Below are 24946 nucleotides of genomic sequence, written 5' to 3'. Positions count from 1 at the left end.
CCTAGGATACTTTTAAAGTAATTTCTTTTAGAGTGGCAGATGCTTTTGTATACCTCAGATGGCTTTGTTTTGCATTTCCTATTTGTGAAGATGAGTGCATATCAATTCATCAATTTGGGTTGAATTTCTTAACAATAAGCTCTGCATACTGCATCAAATGTTTCTTTGTATTTGCTGGCATAGTTTAGTTCTGATTCTACTGAAGCTCAAGTCAGCAAAGTGGGATCATGTTAGCTTACTGAATCTTATGACTGCATTTCAGGTGTGAACCCAGAGATAAAAGGACTGAAGAAGAACTGTTTATCATGGCTAATGGCACTTAACTGCATCTCTCACAAATTCAATTGTTTTCACTCATCTTCAAACTTTTTCCTGGCGTGAAAAGCTTATTTCCACCATTTTTTAATAGCTCCGGTAGATTTGCTCAGGGCATTGTATTAACTGGGATTCAAGAGTTTGTTTGACACCCTAGTGAGAATAAGCTGTGCCACAAATGATGAGCTTGAGACATAGCTGGCTAAAATAGACCTTCTTTGTGAAGTACAAAAACAAGCATTCTGCTACTCAAATGAAGTAATCACCAAAAGAAATAAAGATGTATCCCTCCATAGGTGGAGTAGTGTAAGAAAATATGATGGTGCTTTGGTAATGGAAAGGGGCATTTGCTTTCATGCATTGTGCCTGTGTCTTTTAAAAGCTTTTTAAAAGATCAACATGAGCAATCAAGTGGCATGGAGATGTATTGAGAATGAAATACCCCTAGCCTCGTTCCAGTCATGGATGACCCAGCAGCGTCAGGGAGCTAGTATTTTGGAAAACAGGAGGATGGCAGGGAGCAGCAACATCCTCAGCTGGTGTAAATAGATCCAGTTCCATGGAAGGCAAGAGGGCTGAGCCACTTTATACCAAGTGAGGATCTGGCCCAAAAGTTCCAAAATTAAGTCATGAAGTTACTTAATCATTATGCAGGTCTTGCTACAAAATATGTTCCCTGATCTGTCCAAAAGTCTGATTTCTACCTTCCCACCAACCCACCCCAGTAAAATTGTCTTCCAGGGCAAAGTACACTCCAATTCATTTTCCAGTGGTTGAAGAAGTAGGTGCCCTTGATGATGGGTTTATTTCCCTATGCCACTTTTGACCAAGATTTTGCTAACTCACTTGGAGCTCTGTACAAGACAATCATTCATCTGCATTTGATGTCCAGTCTGAATAGCTGGGGTGTTCCATGGGCAATGAGTAATCCATCTTTTCCAAGTAAGGATGAATAGGCAGCTTATAAAATTCACTTGCCCCTTTCTCTCTCCTTCCACTATACATCTGATCATGCCATCTAAATCCCAATCAATAACATTTTGAAACTTTTTTCCTCATTTTTTCTCTCCAAAAATGGGGAGACTGCAACATAAAAATCAGGCTGACACTGGCTTTAAGTTGTGCATGTACAACTGTGTACCTACTTTATGTGCACACCGCTGCATAAAAGTACAGAGATCACTGCCCATCTGGGTGTGCACAATCATTAGTACAATCACAGAATTGGTTCCATTGCGGTCATGCAATTATTCACACACACACACACACATATTCATACACATAATAGTGGTTTTGAAAAATCAGGCTAGTTTTTTCCACAACAACAATGAAAAAGTCACATCTGGACTCAGTCCCGGAGTCATTCCAGGCTGATGTGGTTTAAAAGAGGTTATATTGGAGGTACCCGAAAAATCAGGATCATAACTAGAAATACAAGTTCAGTTGCAAGTAGAATTGAAACAGTATGAACCTTCTTGACAAGTATAATTATCCAGTGCATTACAGTGGCAGTCTTATTTCCATTCGTTCCTCCAGCAGACAAGGCAGGTTGTGTGTCTTGCCACAGGAAAGGCGGGTGGTTCATTAGCACCACTTCATCTGTCAAGCATTCCAGCAGTGCTTGCACACTTCGGTTTCATTAAGGTTGCCTGCAGGGATTACGTACAGTATATTCTGGAAAGCAGAGGTTCAGTGGCTTGTTGGTTTCAGAGGGAGATTTTCAAAGGTATACATGAGAGGTAGGGGTGCAACTTCCACTGACTTTCAGTGGGAGGTGGGCACCTAACTGCCCTTTGTGTTTTTGTAAATCTAGGGTGACCAGATGTCCCAATTTTATAGGAACAGTCCCAATTTTTGGGTCTTTTTCTTATATAGGCTCCTGTTACCCGCCACCCGTCCCGATTTTTTCATATTTGCTGTCTAGTCACCCTATGTAAATCCCCCTGGCAGCCCGTAGAGGCCAAATCAGAACTTCTTTATCTGAACATGATTTGTGATTATTTATTGGAACTTGCATCAGAAACTTCCTGTAACCTCAGTGCTGGTGGACAGAATAGATTCTGAATCTGCAGTAGGTATAAAAATATCAAAGATGAAGCTGCCCAATTGCCTTTAAAAATTGAAACGATATTACTTTAAATAATTGTCAGAGAAAATGTGGTGATACTTTGTGATTGTGATCTATTGTTATTAGCTATTCATATTTTATTTTCTTGATAATCCACTGCAACTTTTAAGCTGATGTTTCTTTTAAAATAGCTTCAAGGGAGAAGAAGTATATGTTCAGTCACAGTGGTTTGATTTAAATCACCAATTTTAATAATGACATAAATCAGTAAGCAAGAAATCTTGATTTAAATAATTGATTTTAAACTTGGTTTGTATTTGTACTTTAGCTATTTTCCTAAAGAAAGTTTAATTCTCATTGGTTGCTATAACCATTTAAAATGTGTCAGCTTGCAACTAAATACAGTCTTTAAACTAAATTTTGTACTTCTTTTTGCTAACCAGGATACACTATATCTATAGATGTTTATTTAAGCAATTACATAGCTTAGCATATTTATTCAGATCCTTAATTGCTACAGTATTATGTTAGAAAATGGTGAATGACACATTTTCTGTTTACTAGATGAAGATAATTTAGTGGTGATAAAGTTTTTGGATGAAAATTGGAATTCATTAAAAATGCACAAAAGCAGCCTTTTAAAATTGTTGATTAGTTACTGTGGCAAATTGCCAGCACTACTATAATGGGTCTCATGCTTTCTCTTCTTGGGGGGGAGGGGTTCAGAGCACTGTTTATTGCCCCTGAACTGAGGTATTAACTGCCCCACTAGTGTCCTAGAGGAGGGGAGTGGAGAGGGAGGGACCCGGGCCCGCCCTCTACTCCGGGTCCCAGCCCAGGGGCCCTAGAGATAGCGGTAAACCACTAGAACTAGCGGTTTCTTCCCCTGGGCTACTTCCCTGTCCTGCCCTTCAGCTTGTGGGGCTTCCTGCCCTCCCTCTGCACAAACCAGGTGTCCATTTGCCTAGGGTCTTGGTCGTCTTAGCCCACCGCCACACTTCTCCAAACTGCTCTCTGCTCCAACACCAATCCACTCTGCTTCAACTCCTCCTCTTGTCTGATTGAAGCAGGGGATTTTTATCATGTGACTGGCTGCAGGTGCTTTAATTAATTTATAGCAAAATTTCTTCCATCTACAGGGAATAAGGCTCCCTTCTAACACTCTCCTGCTGCCCTCTGGCCATGCTGTATCACATTACATAAAACTACCTTAAATTTCAGGATATGTGAGGGGGGAAAAGGATGTTAATCAAAACATGCTTTGCATTTAAAACGAACTGAATCATTAAACAAAGGAAGCATTAACTGTAGTTAGTGGATTGTTTCTGGTTGCTATGGTCATGAGATGCCTATCTTCATCTTTAGGTGCCTAAATACCTTTGAAGATCTGGTCCCATGTCCATCTAGTATTTAGAAATAGTAGATCTCATCTTCTCCCACATTATTTTTATTCCTAGATTGGAAAAGAAATACATGCTTTCTTGCTTTTTCAGCTCCCAATTGGTTTCTCAACATGGGATGAATTAGTCTTGGATTGCCATAAAGAAGTGCACATTTCTAATTACCAATGACTGAGTTAAAATCAAATAGTATATTTTTTAAATCTTGCTATGAAGCATCTGGTGCTGGCAAGTGTTGGAGACAATATACTGGACAAGATGAACCTTCAATCTGATCCATTCTGGCAATTGCTATGTTCCTGTCATCAGTACAGATTTCTTTCTCCCCCATGTGTGCATGCGCACACACATGTATACACACACTTTTCATTTAAACATTAATAAAGTCAGAAATTCTTTCAACTAAAGCCTAAAGTTATTGGTCAATATTTTTAATAGTGCAATATTAACAACTCCATATTAATTTATCCACTTGTTCTTCATGTCTGCACTATTTTAAACCATTAGGATTTTGGTGCATATAAATGTCAGTGTTGATAAAATATGTAACATTTAATTATTTTGGCCCATAATTGTAACATAATATATGAAATGTTTCTGGCATTAAGACTCAGACTTAGTAAAAATAAGATAATCTCTCAAGCTTCATCCACATACCAAACTCCACTCACTTGTGATGGCACAATAGACTTTTTTTCTGCAAACCTTTGTAATAGGTCATTCTTTTCTTTGCAAGTTATGATCATTGGTGAAATCAGGTTCTTTGCAGAGAAGATATAGATAGGCTCTGTTGGTTTATCCAGGATTCTTGATTATAGCAACCATAGTCTCCCAATGGTCTGTGATTCACAGGTTGTATGCAATAAGGCTATATCTGGTTTTATACATACCCAGAGATCCACCACTTGTGGTTCTGACCCATAAGCATCTTGATTGCTTATGGCACCTGTGGTTGCAGCCATGCAATTAATGATAGCATGATCATTGCCTCACTTAATGAAGGGAGGTTGCTAGCCGTTCTCAATAAAATAATCATTATTTATCTTACGTATTATTGTGTTTAACTAGTTAAAATTATGTCAAACAAACCAGATTTGGCCCAGTCATCCCCTCAGACTTAAATAGGAATTCCACACACATGCATTTCAGATGACAATTGGACCAATACAGCCAGATGTTTAGCTAGTGGAAATCAGCATTGACTTCAGTGTAGTTCCACTGATTTACACCGAGTGTCTACCCATTGTTTCTGTATTTGTACAACTACTGCACATATAATTTCTCAGCAAACAACTTAACTTCCTGAGCTCCAAGTAGTATGTCAATTGCTCAGAGCAGGCTACCACAAATATTAATTTTGCTGTTGTCAGACTGTAGAGAGTGTAAAATCAACAACATGGGTAAATGTCATGTTTGACAGTAATATTTAAATGATCTCCCCACTTCCTCTTTAATATAAAGCCTGATGGTAGCTGTGTTTAACTGTTCTAGGAATTGTGCCCAGAAGGACTCATTATGTGAGTAAAGGACTTTTAAATACAAAAGCACTAAACATCTATTTTCCTGAATAAAATTCTGGAAAGAGGAACATTGCAGAGGAGCAAACTCAACCTTGACTTCAAATAAAACTTTGTGATGAGTACACAGCTACACTGGAGCATTTCAGCATATTTTTATCTCTTCAGCCGATCTGCACCATATTGTATTTTACTAATGCTTTCTCCTTTCTGCTTGATTGTATTGCTATGCTGTGACCTTGAACCTTAGGTGGAGAGTTGATGAGTTTGTGGAGAGGTCCTGGATGTACGTCTCATCTGCTCTGGGATCACCCTATATAATGAGGGTATTTAGCTGTAGAGTGAATAGACAGGGGAAACAACAGAATGAGACATTGCTAACCTAGTGAATCAGGATTACAAACACATGTCAAATGTTCAGTGATTGTTTTCTTAAGAACTGTAACATACTGTATTCTATATCCTGGTGAAGAGGGTTTTCAAAGCTTTTAAAGATGGAGGCTGTAGCGGTACAATATACCAGATGAAATACCTGATTTTGTTTCATTCCTTTTTCTCATTGCAAGAGTGTGTAATCAGATCTGTGTTTATTGCACTGAAAAGGATTAGAAGAATCCAGCTATCTATTTCTAAAACAATGTGGAGAAACTTTGAGGTTAATTATTCCATTTATGTATATCAGGGAAGGCAGGTAGTAGTATTGGGGGCAGGGGTGGATACTAGAAACCCATGACCTCTTGCTTCTGAAATCTATACAGACTTTTGCATTGACTTGAGTGTCCTGGCCCTTTCCAGGGATACCATAACATGACATTGTTGCATATGTGATCTTTATAAGACTAAAGCAGCACAGAGTTTTTAAACTACATTTTAAGAAGATGTTGATGTCAAATCAAGGGTCAGACAGACCATTTGGATAGCATCATAATTAATTTGGATCATTAGGACTTTAATTCTTCAGTATTCTCCAAATCCTTTACCTGAAATGCAAATATTTCCCTTCTTTATATCCCCCTGATCTCAGACTTTTTACCATTTGTAATTTATGGGATACCTGAATCTCACCTCAGCAGTAGAGGCAGGAAGCTGGTAGAGACTAACTCTTCACTGCAGAGTTAACTCAAACTCTTACTCAGGTGTTGTCCCTAACCCACATTCTGCCAACACATACAAACTGTCTCACCCAACTTCATTGGAGCTAGGTAGAAGATGTACTAGCACTTGGGTGCCACTTTAACTCAGGCTGGTAATCTATCCCCTTTCTAATAAGAATGTAAGGTAAGAGAACTGCAAACGTTGCACAACGGGTCAAATTCATTTCTGGCATAACTCTAGTTCGTGGAGATCTACCAGAAATGAATTCTCATTGCCTCCATGTAAAAGTACTGATTGTTGGACAGTGGCTGACAAAGCCTGCCATCCTGGCTTTTTCTTACCGACTTCAAGTAAAGCTACTGTGGCAAGTACTAATGAGGGAGCCTCCTGTCTAATCCTATTGTCCATATAAATACTTGGTTAGCTATATAATGGAAGGAAAATTAAAAACAAAAAGAAATGAGAGGGAAGGAGCAAATTAGCTGGCTAATGATCATTATCATTATTAGTCAAAATTACAGCTCTTCGGGATCCAATCTCCTATTTTCAAGGAGTACCAAACAAATGATGATGTCATGGGGGTCAGGGGGAAGGGTGGGTCATTAAAGGTAGGTTGAAAAACAATTTGATATATTACACTAATAAATAAAGGACATTAATTAATTAGGCTTGATTCTGTAATGGGTCTCAGTGTGGGTGCAGGGCTGTGTCCATACAGAGCTCCTGGCAGGATCACGGTCTTAGTAACTAACAATAGTAAAATGTGTATTTAAATGAGAATTAACTGTCACAGGCCCGTTCAGTTGGAATTTTTCATTTTCTATACAGCAATCTCTCCTATTAACTATAAGATTTAATAAGGCACAATATTACCCTATTCATTCTTATATATGTAACCCACACAGCTCCTGGTGTGGTGTTCAGTGCCCATCTAAGTGGCACTGAGACCACTTAGAGAGAAAGATTAATGAGTCTGCTTTAACAGCCATGTGGCTTTTAACTCATGCAGTTGGGGCTCATGCACTAAGCTCCACAGATCCCAGGTTTGATTCCGCCCACCCATGACCAGGGTCTGTCGGTGTTGCATATAATTATAATGTTGTTGTGTAATATGTTAAATTCTACTATACAACAAGGATAGAATTTTAGCAAATGATAGCCCAGAAAAATGAAATCTTGTTTCCTTCATGTTAACACTGTAAACTGAAAACATTGTTCATCTCGGAGCTGCCTCTGGTTTGTCTATGACTTTCTGCTAGTGGTATGCTTCATAATGAACACAATAGTCCTGGTACAGTCTCAAAGGAGTCATACACAAAGGAACTATCACCCCTCAACTCTGTGCAGGAGGTGCCTTTACAGGCCAAAATCACATTGGCCTTTTTTGCTCCCCACTGTCAACCCTGGTCTCCTTTTGGATTACTGCTTTCCAGATTTCTCCCAATGTGCGTTGGGTTATTTTTACCCAGGTGTATTACATTAAATTGCATTTTCCATCATGAATTACATTGAGTCATTTCCTACCCATATTTCTAACTGCTGTGTAACTTTGCAGAATTTCTCTGTCCTCACTGATATTTGCAACAACTTCCAGTTTAATGCCATCCGCAAATTGAATTAATGTGCTGTTTGCTCCACCTTCCAGACCATTAACAAAGATGATAAAAATATTTCCTGTGATTTCAGAGAGATCATATGAAGCAGAGATGGGAAACGACCTTCTAAGTTATCTGCTCCATTCCCCTTTCAATGAAGGTGCGTTCCATTCATTATATCGTTTGTATTGCCTGCAGCATGATACAACTAATTTACGTCAAAAATCTTGTACTGTGTGGTTTGTCCAGCCAATCAGCTTTCATTTGTGGTAGGCTTTAACTCACTGTAGGACTCAGGAAAGAGACACACGGTTCTATTACATTGATAAACTGTGTGGGATTCAATGCTGTGAAAAAGTCTTCCTCATTCTTAAAAGGAAACAGAAATTTACTTGTAATTACACATTGTAAAATAGAAAAAAATAGACTTCAAAGTGTCTGTCTCTGGACACAAATGCCCAGATACCATGATGGATAGGGAATTTGATATAGGGTTATGTATGTATGTTTGTTTTTCAGTTTCAAATAAGGGCTTATTCATTCTTCTAGGCATTTTACGATCTTGAAACAATATCAAAATAATTTAACAATATCTACAATATAATCGAGTTGAATGCACACATTATGCAGGCTTGCCCACCTCCTCGAAAGCCTAACAAGCCTTGTCCAACATGTATTCTTCAAACTGCCCCCCTTCCTCATACTTACTGGGGGAGGGGTGAATTTTTGCATGGGCCTGGAAGCTTAGCAGAGTTGGGCTCCAGTGTGCCAAGAACTAGAGCAAATTACAGAGATGAAGAACCCATACAGGAAAAAGTCCTGCTAGCAGCCACCCATCACTTAAATCAAGATGATTGTATCTTGAGCCTGTGAGGGGGGTGGATATATCCCACATCAGATAGGAAAGGGTTAAAGAGCAGCCTTGAGGTCAGTTAACCCCACTCTACTATACCTGTTCTGAGTGTTAGATTTAAGATGAGAAAAGCCCAGAAGTTGAGGGCTGTTGGAAAAGGAGAGCAGATAAGCTGTTCCTCTGTGGGGCAAGGAGCTTGGCTCAGACCAGGGGTGCTGGAACAATTTGTATAGTGGGGGTGATGAGAGCCATTGAACCAAACTGTAAACCCTGTATATAATGGAAACCACTTCAATCCAGGGGTTGCGGCAGCACTCCTAGTTCCAGCACCTATGCATGGCCCAGACCAGGGATTATAGAAGGACTATGGCTTGCTAGAGCCTTTGCAAAGAGGGTAGGCCTGGCCTGGCCTGGATGGCTGATTAGAGAAAAGCCAAGGATCCAGTCTCTAAGTGGGAAGTCAAGCTGTTGTAGCTAGGAGCCTGCCTGTGAGGGCTGAAGGCTGGGCTCGCTGGACTGTTTTGTATGTTTTGTTTTCTATGTTTGTTTGGCTTTGAACTAAGTGTCTCTGTTACCCCAAAAGAGGTTGAGTGCTTTAAAGTAGCTTGGCTGGAGTAGGCCAAAGAGTATTGTGTGGAAACTGATGCCAGTCCCAGCAAATATTGCACCCGTCATGAGGGGACACTGAGGGACAAAGAGAAACTATCCCAGAGTCCCTCGCCTAGCCCAGCTGTATCATTGCCACACAAGGAAAGAAGCAGTCTCTCAGGCTGCCTGGTTCTAAACCACATATAGTGGTTAAAATGGTTAAAACTGACGCTTTGGATTCTACCTGGAAACTAACAACCAGCTAATACAGTCTATGAAGTACTGGTGGTCTGTGATCTTGATGTGATGCTCCACTGAATAAGTTATTAGCTGGATTCTTCACTAGCTTCACTTTCTGAACCATCTCTGGGTGTAGCTCCATATCAATCACATTGTAATAGTCTAGTCTCGGTGTTACAAAGGCTGCCTTTCACCTCTAGGCTGTCTGTTCTAATTCATCTCAGGTTGGTAGCCATTATTGTTTGATGGTTGGTCAATGGGCCTGTTCTGAGATATATTAAAGGTCTCATTCCAGAGGACCAGCATCTTCCCCATAACCAACATTTTAATTGTCACTCTTGTTGGCAGTTTCAATAGCAAGGCCAGAGACCAAATGGATGTGGAGACTGAACTTTTCTCTCCCTTTAAAACTTTGCTTGCTTGCTTGCTGATTGACTGATTGATAACGCCTAGGAGCCTTTACTTTGCTTCTCTTATTGTTTCCAATCAGGAGAGGGAGCAAAAGTATCCAAATATTCTGAGAAGAACTTCTCTTGTTTTATTTCACACCCAACTCAAACTAGGAACACTGGTAATCCAGCTCACATGCTCTCTCACACGTTCACAAACCACATTCTTGCATGTATTCCAATCTGTTTCCTTGAACCAAAAAAGGCTAGACTGAAAAAAACTCCTATATTCTTATCTAGACTGAACAGCTAAGTTTTCTGAGATTTAACTTAGTCATCCCTCCCCCCAATAGTCTGTGTCCAAGTTAACATGCTTCATAATCTAATCATATATACCTGTGCTATCAAAAGTGCCAATTTTTCAAAGGTTAGATCAAATAACTAATTCTTTTTTGAGCAAATTGCATTTCTCTCCATTTGCTTTCCATTTGCTTTATGTTGTAAAAACTTTCAAAGTCATCTAACTGCTTATCTGATTGTTAATAGGGTTGTCACTCAAAAACCTAGGAAGAGCAAGTTTAGCAGCAATGTTAGCATTTAAATAATGCTGGAAAATAAAAGGTGCAAAGCCATCAGATCATGACTATGTAAAAGCTGTGCATTTAGGAAGATCATCAGCAGTGGTGCAAGTAGAAATCATTTCTTGCTGGCATGCTGCACTCATGGGAGAGACACAAAGGGGGGGCCTGTGACCCTCCCACATGACTCCTCCCAGCCCAGGGCCCCAGGCTCTCCCCATCCCCTCCCCATGATCCACATCCCACATTACCGGGGAGGGGGCTCCGTCCTCCTCCCACTGCGCTGGAGATGTCTGTTGTACAGACCCCAGGCAGGAGGATTCAGGAGATGTGGCTGTGTGGAAGGGCTGGGGGTGGGGCTGGGGGCTCTACAGCAGCCACGCCAGAGGTGCTGCCGGCATTCTGCTTCTTTCCCCACTGCGGTTCTCTGTGGGGAAAGGAGCAAAAGCGCGGCTGCTGTACTGCCCCCAACCCTGTTCTCCAAAGGGGATTCTGTACAGATGGAGGAGATGCAGCTCCATGGAAAGGCAAGGAGCGGGGTGGGGCTGGGCTCCTCTTCTGTCTTTCTGGTATGCTATACCAACTATAAATGTCTTACTGGTACAGCGTACCGGACCAAACCACCGTACTTGCACCACTGATCATCAGTTTTTAATGTTAGAAGATGTTTAATATTACGTGTTTGTCCGTGTCAAATGTTTCTTCTTTGCTGTTTCTACAAACTAGATCCATTTGAAGGCATATAGCTGCAAAATCAGCTGATTTTGTACCTATCTTGACAACTTAAAACAACGTTGAGACTTTTCTCCATTGAGAATTAACAAGTGGGAATGGGTGTGTGTGGGGGGGTATATTTAAAGATTTTTCCTTATCCCTAATAGATTCTGGATCCCTATCTAATCTAGTGCTGCTTTCTGGTGGGAGTGAACATTACACCACAGTAGTCAAGGAGAAAGGACAACTGACTCCCTCCCTCCCTTGCATCCTGGGATCTCCCAAGGTCTGGCACATTCTCCTCATCATAAGTCTTTGCTTTGCCCCTCCTAGCCTTCAGGCTAGTACCTTCCCCTTTCTGCAATATCAGGGTCAAGAAAAACTCTTCTGCTCCTCTGAGCTCCGTAAGGGCTAGGTATTAATGCTATTGCATTATACTGGTGCAGCTGGCCACCACCGGAAGGCTCTGTGCATGGAGAGGAGTCAGCCAGTTGCGCCTTGATGCCTCAAAGAGGTCACAGGCCCCCGCCATGACGAGCTCAAAAAAGAACACTAGATAGGGAGGGGACTGGTGTAGTTATGCCACAGGAAGTTATGGGGAGGCAAGAAAAGATCCCACTCCCAGCCCTCACACTTTCTAGAGATTTGTGAACTTCAGCCTAAAGTTTGCTTCCATGACACAATCTGAAATCAAGTGAATTGTATAAGGCTCAGTAAGCAGTCAGGAGAAGGCAGCACAGCATTGTATTAGCACTGAGTCTGCTCCAGATTCTGAAAATATTGGCTTCGCACTGAACATGCTCACCATAAACGTTAGCATAGTCACACCCCAAACAACATTGCCTCATCTCATTTGTGTAGTCATTCCCACACTAGTAACTTGATACCTACCCTCACCACTTTGCCTGATCTTAGATTGCATTCCTAAAGTAATGTTGATATATGTTTTTAGACTTCTAGCCCCTAGTGGCTGAAACCAACACAATACAAAAACTAGCACTCCAGTATGTACTAACAGAAAAAACACCTGAATGAACAATCTGCATGTAAACTGCTTTAAATGTAATATTTTCACAGCAAATACTGTTTCCAGTAATTGTGTTACTTTTTGTGGACCTTAGCTATAAAATACACACCTGAAAGCATTTTCTCTTCCATTCCTCCTATTTATTCCTGTTTTTTGAGTACGGAGTCTAATTGGTACAATACCTGTAGCACACTCTCAGTGCACTTCATCTTCCCCAATACGCCCACCCTTTGTCATTTGTATGGCTCGAATTATTCCATGCTGTCGCTCATTACCAAATACGGTGTCAAATGTAAGGATCTCTGAAGAAATAAAAATAGCACATGCAATGGGCCCACACCGAACTCTGACAAGCCAAGTACACAATTTTTTTCTCCCCCCACACCATCTTCAAAATGTTTCTGTAAAAATGTAAAGGCTCATTAGTGTTAATAAAGACTGTGGAATTTTCTACTGCAGTAATAAAGAAGAACACTTTGATTTGAAGTCATACAGCTTTTGTGTGAATGTAGCACGCACACAAGCTACAAGATTGCTAGCACTGGAGATTAAAATCCTCTATCCATAAAACAGAAGTGCGAGCGTCCTCCCTCTATCCAGGTGATGTTTATGAGCAGGATCATCTCTAGGATTGAGAGGATCATTCATTCATTCTCCGTGTTTACTCTATCCTTAACCTCCCTACTGAGCCTGCCTGTATGGGTGCCAGTTGGCTGCCAGTGGTGAGGGTGTTTTAGTTTCTGACCCATAGTGGGAGGGCTGAGTCTCTGGCCCACACATAGTAGGTGGATAAGTGGTTCATCTGCCAGCATGCATATGGTGTTGATAAATGATCTGTGGCCCATATTGTAAATGTTAGATTGGGTAAGGTAAGGAGTGTCTAGTTTATAGGTGAAGGATGAGGAGGGATACAAGAACAGAGTTAAGGCTAATGTTGGAACAATCTTCTAGTGTCTAGAGGTTGGCTGTGGTGTGGGATTGTTGCATTCCATAAACACTGTTTTAATGGGCAATATGTTCCCAACACTGACTTTCTTAATCAAGTCTTTTATCTGGGAATTTCATCCATTTTTTAAGTGGGGGGAGGGGGAGAACTACTCATAACTCAAAACTTGTTGAATGGATTTTGCATGTTGACTTAGTAAGACCAGTGTTGCAGACATACCGCTTGGGAGAGTTGAAAGTTGTGCTCGAAGAATTTGTAACTTCCATAAAGCATCCAGTGTTGTTGTTGGGGTATTACAATGGGTTACAAGTAACTGGTTTGAGCAGAGCCATATTTCAAACATCACTGAAATTACAAGTACCACCACCATCATCATCTGAAGAGGTCCGTTTTAATACTTTACACTCACCATTGTATCCTTAAGCATAGAGACTCTAAAAGTGGGTAGGCAAAACTGACACTTCATACCATGAACAGATTCCCCAAGCAAACATTTGTAATTTTTAATGACTGTTTAACCATGTTCTAAAACAGGGATTCTCAAGCTGGGGGTCAGGACCCCTCAGGGGGTCACGAGGTTATTCTATGGCAGGTCACGAGCTATCAGCTTCCATCACAAACCCCGCTTTGCATCCAGCATTTACAATGGGGTTAAATATATAAAAAAGTGTTTTTAATTTATAAAGGGGGGTCACGCTCCAGGGCTTGCTATGTAAAAGGGGTCACCAGTACAAAAGTTTGAGAATTACTGCAAGTGAATCTTGGATCATTCTATGTAAGTTTAGATATGAATAGGCCAGGTCTGTCCCAAAAGCCATAAAGTCTGACAGTCATGCCACCTTATCTCCTTAAACATAGTTGGAGTTCCTTGCTGGGGTCCAGTGATGTGAGCTGCCACCTCATCCCTCATAGATTTAACATGGTAGTGCATTCAAAATTTCTAGTCTTCAATGGTCAGCAGGGAAGAACATTTACCAGGATGGTCACAGAAACAACAGTAGTTTTGCATCTTTAGCCACGAGCTATATTACCTCATTTTGCCCTTGGTGTTGAAGAATCACCACTGGGGAGATGATACCCACCCTCATACACCCTGTCCACCTTGGAATAAGCATGGCAAAGGAGAGTAGTGCTGGGAAGAATGGTGGATGATCTGTGAATTTTCTTAGGTGTTTTAAAGCAAAAATCCCAGTGACAAAAAGCTCTAATAATAGATTTACATTTTGTAGTGTCTCATCACAAAGAATTTTTTTAATGTAAGCATAGATAGGGTGGAGCTTTTTAACTGTCACAGGATTTAACAGGGATACTACAATTGCTATGGAATATATCAGTCCTCCCAACATTAAAGAATTTGACTTTGAATAATTTTTAAAATATTAGCCAGTGTTCCCAATAGTGACCCAGTGTATGAGTTTTCCATGAGGCCTGACTATTAATGTTATTTTGACCTCTATTGACAATGTCGTTTCTGAGCTATGCAGGTGAAATTTTTGAAAAGTGAAAGGTTGCTACTTCCCTCCCTGAAGTCCTATCATTTGAAATCTCCCTTCCCACACTACGTGCCCCCCAAACTTGCCTCATACTAACCTGGAGATATTCAACGTATTATAATAATAAAGAAGAGGAGAAGGGAGGGTTTTCTAATCAGGCTTGCAAAAGAAACAGGTTCAGCTTTAATGGCAGAATTACTACCACTTTTCGTCTCTAGGTGTCAGTGCTCTTTACAAAGCATTATTCCTGTTTTAGAGGAATGTCTATGTCTTTCCCAAGGCCACACAGCAAGTCAGTGGCAAATAGAACAGAATCCGGGCTCCTGACTCTGTCTTGGACACTATCCGTTGGACCACACTGTAGTGTCACCATAACCCAGCATTCATGGGGTGGGGGAGAGAGAAAGCTATTATCACTTTATTTAATGGTATCAAACGGTTTCATCCACTTGAAATAGGTCCAATAACAAAAAAGAAGGTATCTATTTAATTAATTCATTAGCCTGGACATAACAAGGCTGGTAGATGCACTGGTTATACTGAGGCTTGTAGATGTACATCCAGGTCAGACCAAGTTAAGATGATTTGTAGAGCTTATGCAGTGTGATACAAAGCTCTTTAAATCAACTTATTTAAAGGTGAAGTCAGCCTGACGCATAGTGGCTGCCAATCACTAATCATACATTGACATGGGAAGTGCCCCTCACAGGTTGTTATCATCGTGCTGGAATTATGAGAGGGGAACTTGACAGGCTGACTCCATGCAAGTCCCTGGGTTTTTTCAGACTGGAAACAAAGAGAACATTTCAACAAGTTCTCAGATAATTAGCGAGAACAATGGGACTGCATTTTCTGGAAGCAGATGGGGAAAAAAAGATCAAAAATCCTTCCATTAAAAATAATCACATGGGAATCTTTTACAGGGATGTGCTAAGATTTTAATTATAAATGTCCTCATCTACAGCAATGCTATTATGGCCCAGCAAAGCTTCCTGATGTACTGGGGAATCAAACCTCTGTGGCCCTCTCTGGGTCAAGCTGCCCTCCCTATACCCACAATAGCAAAGATTAAAACAAAGAACTCCTGTGGTTCTGTAAGGGGCATAAACCAACCTTTAATTCAGGGGGTTAGGAATAAACTTTCCCTGGCAGCAGGAGATCCCATAACTAACTACTCCTCATCCCTGCTCTAGCTCACAGTGTGGATCCCACAGGGCTGCTCCTCCTTCTCCCTCTATGCCCTATTTCTGGGAAACCTCATTTGTAAACACAGCTTCTGCTGTCCCCTTTGACTCATCCCTCACTCTAGACCCGCACAGCCAGGCCACGTCTGAATCTTGTTACTCCTTTCTACGCAACATCTTTCTCACCTGGCCTTTCCTTTTTGCCTATGCAGCTAAACCTCTGGTTCAGACCCTCATTATCTCATCTCTGGATTGCTGATCTTGACAAATGCCATCTATCTGTTACTGTTACAAAGACAATTTACCTGGCTCATTGCCTTAACCATGTCTCTCTCACACATACCCCTTTGCAGCTTTGCCCTGGCTCATCCTTCTCAAACAATTTGTCTTCATTTTTAAGGCCCTTCCTGGCTTAGACCCACCCTCTGATATGGTACTGAGCTATCAACTCTATCCCAGCTCTGTAAATAATGCTGCCTTTATCCCCGTTAGTCCAATTTTTCATCAAACACCTTTGTGCTTCCTTCTCTGCTGCCCTTATTCATTGGAGGAGCTCCTGGCAAGGATCCAGAAAGCCACTACGTGATTTTCCTTCAAAACTCTCATTAAAACTTGTCTTTGCTGTGATGCCCACAAAACACTTAATAATTCTTAGGCAACTGGTGTGAAATGGCTTCCGTTAAGAACACTGTTCGTAATGATCTCACTGTTCCCATACTCTTTCCACTGTCTGTCTTTTATACCCTTCTGCTGTTCATTTTAAGATTGTAAGCACTTTGGGCCCAGAACAGTGATTGCTATACATGAATACTGTGACCAGCACAATGAGATCCGAATCCTGTAGGCACTAATACAATACAAACGAGAAATAACAATAAGAAATGCACACTTCCTTGCACTTCCCTGTGAAGCAGCTGCTAATGACCACTTTTGGAGACAGGCTAGATGGGCCACAGATCTGATCCAATATGGTAATCGCTATATACTGCGGGCTGGACTGCCTCTCCCTTGCACTGTGCAGATGGAATAGATTCTCTTCTCTGTTTTTAACTCCCTGCCTCCCTGTTTTTCTCTTTGTTTCATTCTCATTCTGTCATCCCTCTTTTTTCCCCTTTTTGCATCCTTCTGGGGATGGGAGGAGAGGTTCTTATTTTTAAGATTGTTTGCAAAGTCTCTCTGATGTAATCTTCACTTTGACTTTCCCTTGCTTCTATCAAGCTGGCCACTTGCTGCTGATCCATTAGCCTGTCTTCCCAGCTCAGAGGGCCGTTTTTGGGTCATAGTTGATGACCAGCCTTATCAATAATGCAGAAGCAGCAATATCAAGTGTACACTGTTCCCCACAACCAGACTCTCTGCCTCACACCCAAACAGGGCAGATAATAATAAAGAATAATCCTTTCATTCTTTGCTGACATGGCCTTCAAGATTTGTGCACTAGGGTTTAAAAGCTTTATATGAGAATTTGATGCTCAATCATCTGTATGATAATCTCTTCCAGATTCCTGAACTGCTGATGAATGTATTTGCTTAGACAGTTAATCTATGCAATTTTCATTTTTAAATACCTAGAGGACTCTTTGAGTTGCAGTCTATATACTTTCTCTGATCAGAAAAGTCCCCTTATCTGAATTCTTGTTTTTCAAATAGACTACAAGTACAATTTTTGGCTTTGAAGTTTTAAATTACATCCTATTCTGTAAATATCAAGATTTTTTTTTCTGGTTTCATTCTCTCCCCATGTCACTTCCCACCAAGACCTATATAGTGAACAAGTTCCCCTGATTTTTAACAACTTCCCAAGAAATTCACTTTCTCTGCACCAACTCCCTAGATACTGGTAATCGCCTGATTTCAGCAAAAGGGCATCATGATCAATGAGCATACACAACATTCAATGACAGGATCTTGCATTGTGATCCAGGTAGGAGTTCAGCTGTCTCACTCCAGTGGGGCTCTATCCAGGCTCTGTAATTTGCTTGTGCAAACTAAAATGCAGGATGAGGGTCATAATGTTAGTGGCACCCCTGTCAGTACTAGAGGGCCAGTCCTAAAGCCTTTACTCAAGGAAAACTCTCTCTCTCTCTCTTTCTTTTTTTTTTTTTTTTTAATTATTCCTCCCTCCCCACCCCACCCCCCATGGGAATTTTGCTTGAGAAGAGCATCAGGCACTAGATGTCAGAGTTGCTAACAAAATTTGCATGCGAGTTTTCAACACTGGAGTGATGTTTTGCTGAGCAAACTTAAGATTCAGACAAACTGTGAAATATTTGAATAATAGTGCCTTTCAATCTAAAGAATCCCAGGACAGTTAAACTGTAACTGCTTCTGTGGAGGATGGGTGGATGCTTCACGTACATGTTACAGGGCATGACCGTGGAGAAGTGGATGTGTTGCCTAAGGACACTGCTGCCCTTCTTCTTACATAAAGAGTCACAGGATCCTTACTGTTCATACAGAGTAGAGAAGATCTTGGTTTTCCAGCTCTTCTCTAAAAGACTCACACACAGGGTCAGATTCTTCTTCTCTCACCAGTTTTACACCAGTGTAATTCCATTGACTTCAAGGGAGCCAGTCCTCATTCACACCAGAAGAAGAGCAGAAGGCCCCTAATAAACTGCATGAAATGGAACAAAGGGTTGAGTTCATTCTACTTGGATATGAACCTGCGATTGCAGGTAATCGAGCTCTTCTATTCCTGAGGCTTAAATCCACTCCAAATTTTTATGAATAATTAATACTGGTAGTGCAGCTTTTATTTCAGTATAATTTTAAATGGAATATAAAATGGTATGCACCACTGCTTCCTATTGTGGAACAAAAAAAAATCTGATAGACACTGTTATGGTTGCTAGACCCCCAAGTTGGGTCTCACTCCCCCATAAAAATTGCATGTCCTTGTTCTCAAATAACCCCCAGTGAAGAAAACTATTAGCCTTCCAGCATGAGGGCTTATCTCAGTACTGAAATCACAGCTCCAAGACTGGCAGCCTATCAACAAATAAACCCATGGTGCTGAGTTAAAATATAATGTACTATGACATCTCTATTTAATAAGCTCTCTTTATTTGTTTTTTATTGGAAGGAATGGAGAGGGAGACATTCTAGCTTAACTAATCAAGACAGATTTTGGATGCATTTCATAAGTGTTCTCATGCACAGACTGATGGCTCACATAAAGTCACCCTGTTCTCGGGTTGCAAGCAATATTTCCAGGAGGCTTCTCCTAGCTAAAAGCTGCTTTTAAACTTAAACTTAAAGTGAGGCTTTTAATATGCATACGCTACATGATAGGGAGAAAAAGGGTACTTACATACAAAATAATGATACCTTTTAAACAGGGAATTGTGTGCTACATGTTTCTCTCTCAAGTTTTTTCAATTGTTCTGAAGTGCTGATGGTCATCTTCCAATAATGTAATGACAGAGGTGATGTTAAATTTCAGATGGGTCCAAATGAGTACACCAGATACACTAGCCCATTGAACTTTGGGGATGCTCACAGCTAGATTAAAACTTCCTGGCTGAGGCTCATTGATTGTTAAATTAGACCTCACATTAATTTTGAAAATACACAAAAGTTACTTTTAATATTGAGCTTCTCACGCCAGGAATAGGGGCCTTCATTTTTACCGTCTGATCTACCACCATGGGATGCACTTGGCGAACAAAGGTTCAGCCCTGACCTAGTCCCAGCCCTGTTTACTTTTAGGCCAGCCAGAGTAATGCAAAAAACAAAATGCGATTTCATGTTGGGTTTTTTTCTTTCACAAACTGCTAATGCTCAGAATCAACAAAAAGTTCTGAAATTATAATAGCTTCATAAATGATAGCATTGTACCAGGGAGCACTGCTGATGTGATTGTTCTCTGACTAAATGAAAGGATTTTGTCTTTCTTAAACTCATTAAGGTGTTTAATCCAGCTCCCATTAAATTAGTAGCAAAATTTCTGTTGACTTCAGGTCAAGCTGGCCCCAATCAGTCACAGCTGAAACCCAAAACTGCATGCAAAATTTGAACTGGAGGCAGGAGCATGCACCCTGGCAATCAGACCCTGGTCATTTTGATTCACCATAAACATGAAAACCAAATCTAACATTTTTTTCATAGCCATGATCTCTTAGCTCACCCTGTTGACGGGAAGGAGCTGATCTTCCTTTCCATCATCCCTCTCCCTCTGACTCTCAAATACAGTGCACTGAATATTTTTCATCTAGAGATAGGTAAATTGGTTCAGATAAGAAAAAAAGACCCAAATGAAAGCATTCCCCAAGACTTGAACAGAATCTTCCTTGAGGATCAATTCTCCATCCGACTCCCTCATTTTGTCTGCCTTGTTTATGGCAATGTTTTTGATTCAGCCAATAATAGGAAATACTGGAAATCTTATGAAAGCCTTTTTTGCACTCTGGATTTGAATAAGATAGCATACAAATTTTTGGGTGCCCATTCCACTTGAACCATTTGGAGTTCATGACTCCCCTACTTGAACAGCATTCAAGTTTGAAGATTTATGTCAGTGAATGGTTACATTCCCCTAGCCTAGCTTGAGACTGAAATGCAGTAACTATGTACATTTTTTTTTCCTGTGACTGATTTGGAGCATGTCAAACAAGTTAGTTATCGTGAAGTGCAGTTGATATACCCTACTCGTATCATTACCCATACTTTAGATGCAATCACCTAATGACTTTTTAGCTATAACTAGCCGAGTAGAGCCAGTGTGGTCACTCTGGACATGGATGCAGAAGATTCCTGAGTTTTTTGAGATTCTTTCTTGCCAAGAAAAAGAGAAGACTTTGCAAACAATCTATTTTGTAAAGCTTTAACCCCTGCACAGCCCACTTACTATTTAATGAGGTCATCACCTGAAACAAATAATATACTGTACATTACTATTCTACCCATACCTGTGACTTAAATAGATAGCAGTAGTTCCAATATATTTTTATCTCAACCAGGTTAAATGCAATAAACCACAATTATTGCAAAAAGTATAGGTGGAGCTGTGGTCATAGGGATACATATCCGTTTGCCACTGATGGCCATGCAACCAACTCATCCCATATTTTGGTGGGCTGTGGGTGGGAAATTAAGGAATAAATACTTCAAATAAGGAGGTGGTCCTCCATTTAAGACCTTCTAGCTATTTAGTCTGTCGGTTTTTCTCCAGATACACTGGACAGAATTACAAAGGGAACTGTGCTCCCAACTTCTGTGGGTGGTCAAATGTTATCAGTCATCTAGAAAAAAATAACCTCTCAAACTTTTGGATTCAGACTTAGTGGTGCTGGGAAATAACTATTACTGTTCAAAACATACCTTCTCTTATTACTATGCTACTTGGCATCACCAAGATGAGAAAGACAATTGTCTATTCAAAAATCTCAAGGTATGTAACAATTTTGATTGTATGAGATATTAATAACTCTACAAAGATTACCATGAATAGGAATTTGGATTTATGGACAGTGGGTATGTTAACAACTCCCTGCTCCCTGTGGCTTAGAGCATCCAAAACAATATTTTTGACTCCATGGAATTAAAATATTCTTGATCCCATGAAGTGGTTATAAAGAATGGCCTACACAGATGCATCATGTTTACCTGATGGGATTTATTTCCTGAGTTTCATGCAGCTCTATGCCAGTGAAAATTCCCCCGATTCTGGGGAAGACCTCCACTTGCAATCTTTGGCTGGTTTAAGGCCACTTTGTGCTGCTCAAAGGAGACTCCAGCCAACTGTCTCCATTCATGCTTTTTAGTTTTGGTGTATTAGGACAAATACTAATTGCATGGTTTGCAAGAAATTAAACAAAATAAGATTTAAAAGAGAGCAAGCGAGCTTTTAGCTGTCAAAAATGGACAGACATCTGGAAGGATGTTCTGTGCAAAGAAAACTCCATTAAGCTCTTGCATCAACACTGACACACCTATGAAGGCTATTACAGTTCTGTTATCCAAGAAGGGTTGCAAATAGACAGTTATTCTACATGGCTGAACCACCTCTTAAATCAACAACCTAGGATAAAGAGCAGTTCATCACTTTTTTCATATTTTCCATCTTTCTAATCTTTGCTTATTTTATACTGTAAGATTTTGTGCAAACTCTTTACTTCATCTATTATTTCCTGTTCAGTACTGTAAGGATGAGCTCTATGCAATGAAAGTATCTGTTTATAAAAGGATAATATAGTTGAATATAGAGTTTCTTCACATTCTAGAGGGTGCAGTACCTATAATTACCACATGCTCAGGGAGTGTTGTTCAGTGGTTAGAACAGAGCTTTGGAATCAGGACTCCTCCGTTGTAACCTGACTGTAGCAGGGCACTGTGTGTCCTTGGTAAATCATTTAACCACAGTCTCTCCATCAGTTAAACGTGTTTCATAATACTTGGCCTCTCAATACCTCAAGGAGATAGGTAAGGTTTTTGTAATGTTTGTAAAGCATTTTGAGATCTTAAGGAAGAAGTATTACTGTGCTGTGAAGCAACCCACCACGTCAATTTGGTTTGTTTCTGAATTACAGCTGTAGTAGGTTAAGTTGTCATCTTTCACAAGAGGGATATAAAAATTCTTCCTCCCTGTTCAAATGCCATCTGCCTGTTTGTTTAATGTGGGTCAGCATTCACAGCTTTCCAGGGCTGTACATAGTAATACTGTCCATTGCATTCAACTCCAATTTCCTTTCCTGGTAACTTGTTGACTAATTACTTTATTCCTTGGCTAGTACAGCATTTATGATGCACAGATTTAAATCTGGTTGGAATTAGTAGAAGATTTTTTCCCCCCATTTTCATCTACCAAATAACTGTCAACAGTAATTGTCCCCCAGAGCCAGAGTTGGAGAAACATCACTGAGCACATGTGACTTGTCATCCTGTACCAGCCCTGAATTCAAGGCTAGATCAGAGACTCCTCTTCACATGACTGTGTAAATCCTTTATTCCATCAAAGAGGAAATCCCATTGTGGAAAGCCAGTGCAATATTTACTTTGTGCTGATTGCATCCCAGACTACTGAGAAGAGATCAGAGAACTAAGAAATCCCCACATTGATTATAATGTTTGCCATCAACTAAATACTATTAACAATGACTGCACATTAACGCATCTCACCACTCAGAACTGTTTGTATTTTAATTTTTAAACTTTACCTCCATCTTCTGGACATCCTAAATATTGCACCATGTGTGTGTTTGAACCTCTCCTATCTTGGGCATTTCTATGGGTATGTCTACACTACGGAATAAGGTCGAATTTATAGAAGTCGGTTTCTTAGAAATCTGTTTTATATGTTCGAGTGTGTGTGTCCCCACAGAAAATGCTCTAAGTGCATTAAGTGCATTAACTCGGCGGAGTGCTTCCACAGTACCAAGGCTAGAGTCGACTTCCAGAGCGTTGCACTGTGGATAGCTATCCCACAGTTCCCGCAGTCTCCACTGCCCATTGGAATTCTGGGTTGAGATCCCAATGCCTGATGGGGCTAAAACATTGTCGCGGGTGGTTCTGGGTACATATCTTCAGGCCCCCCTTCCCTCCCTCCCTCCGTGAAAGCAAGGGCAGACAATCGTTTCGTGCCTTTTTTCCTGAGTTACCTGTGCAGATGCCATACCACAGCAAGCATGGAGCCCGCTCAGGTAACCGTCACCGTATGTCTCCTGGGTGCTGGCAGACGCGGTATGGCATTGCTACACAGTAGCAGCAACCCCTTGCCTTGTGGCAGCAGACGGTACAGTACGACTGGTAGTCGTCCTCGTCATGTCTGAGGAGCTCCTGGCCAGGTCGGCTGGAAGTGCCTGGGCAGACATGGGCGCAGGGACTACATTTGGAGTGACTCGACCAGGTCATTCTCTTTAGCCCTGCAGTCAGTCCTATTGAACTGTCTTATGGTGAGCAGGCAGGCGATACGGACTGCTAGCAGTCCTATTGCATCATCTTCTGCCGGGCAGGCAAGAGATGAGGATGGCTAGCAGTCCTACTGCACCATCTTCTGCTGAGCAGCCATGAGATGTGGATGGCATGCAGTCCTTCTGCACCGTCTGCTGTCAGCCAAAGATGTAAAAGATAGATGAAGTGGATCAAAACAAGAAATAGACCAGATTTGTTTTGTACTCATTTGCCTCCTCCCCCGTCTAGGGGACTCATTCATAGACTATCAGAGTTGGAAGGGACCTCAGGAGATCATCTAGTCCAACCCCCTGCTCAAAGCAGGGCCAATCCCCAATTTTTTTTGCCCCAGATCCCTAAATGGCCCCCTCAAGGATTGAACTCACAACCCTGGGTTTAGCAGGCCAATGCTCAAACCACTGAGCTATCCTTCCTCTAGGTCACACTGCAGTCACTCACAGAGAAGGTGCAGCGAGGTAAATCTAGCCATGTATCAATCAGAGGCCAGGCTAACCTTGTTCCAATAAGAACAATAACTTAGGTGCACCATTTCTTATTGGAACCCTCCATGAAGTCCTGCCTGAAATACTCCTTGATGTAAAGCCACCCCCTTCATTGATTTTAGCTCCCTGAAGCCAACCCTGTAAGCCGTGTCGTCAGTCGCCCCTCCCTCCGTCAGAGCAACGGCAGACAATCGTTCCGTGCCTTTTTTCTGTGCGGACGCCATGCCAAGGCAAGCATGGAGGCCGCTCAGCTCACTTTGGCAATTAGGAGCACATTAAACACCACACGCGTTATCCAGCAGTATATGCAGCACCAGAACCTGGCAAAGCGATACCGGGCGAGGAGGCGACGTCAGCGCGGTCACGTGAGTGATCAGGACATGGACACAGATTTCTCTGAAAGCATGGGCCCTGCCAATGCATGCATCATGGTGCTAATGGGGCAGGTTCATGCTGTGGAACGCCGATTCTGGGCTCGGGAAACAAGCACAGACTGGTGGGACCGCATAGTGTTGCAGGTCTGGGACGATTCCCAGTGGCTGCGAAACTTT

General features: G+C 41.2%; 1 protein-coding gene across 3 annotated transcripts in view; it reads left to right on the top strand.

The window, feature by feature from the left end:
• PHACTR1 (phosphatase and actin regulator 1) overlaps positions 1-24946 on the top strand; it is a 459498-nt gene that overhangs the window by 114084 nt on the left and 320468 nt on the right. For all 3 annotated transcript variants that reach the window (XM_073332014.1, XM_073332016.1, XM_073332013.1), the window contains exon 4: positions 8082-8150. In XM_073332014.1, coding sequence (XP_073188115.1) covers positions 8082-8150 — 69 coding nt within the window. The remainder of the gene's footprint in view (positions 1-8081; positions 8151-24946) is intronic.

This window comes from Lepidochelys kempii, chromosome 2 (genome assembly GCF_965140265.1).
Source record: "Lepidochelys kempii isolate rLepKem1 chromosome 2, rLepKem1.hap2, whole genome shotgun sequence".
Taxonomy (NCBI): Eukaryota; Metazoa; Chordata; order Testudines; family Cheloniidae; genus Lepidochelys; species Lepidochelys kempii.
This window is presented reverse-complemented; position numbering and strand designations above follow the sequence as displayed.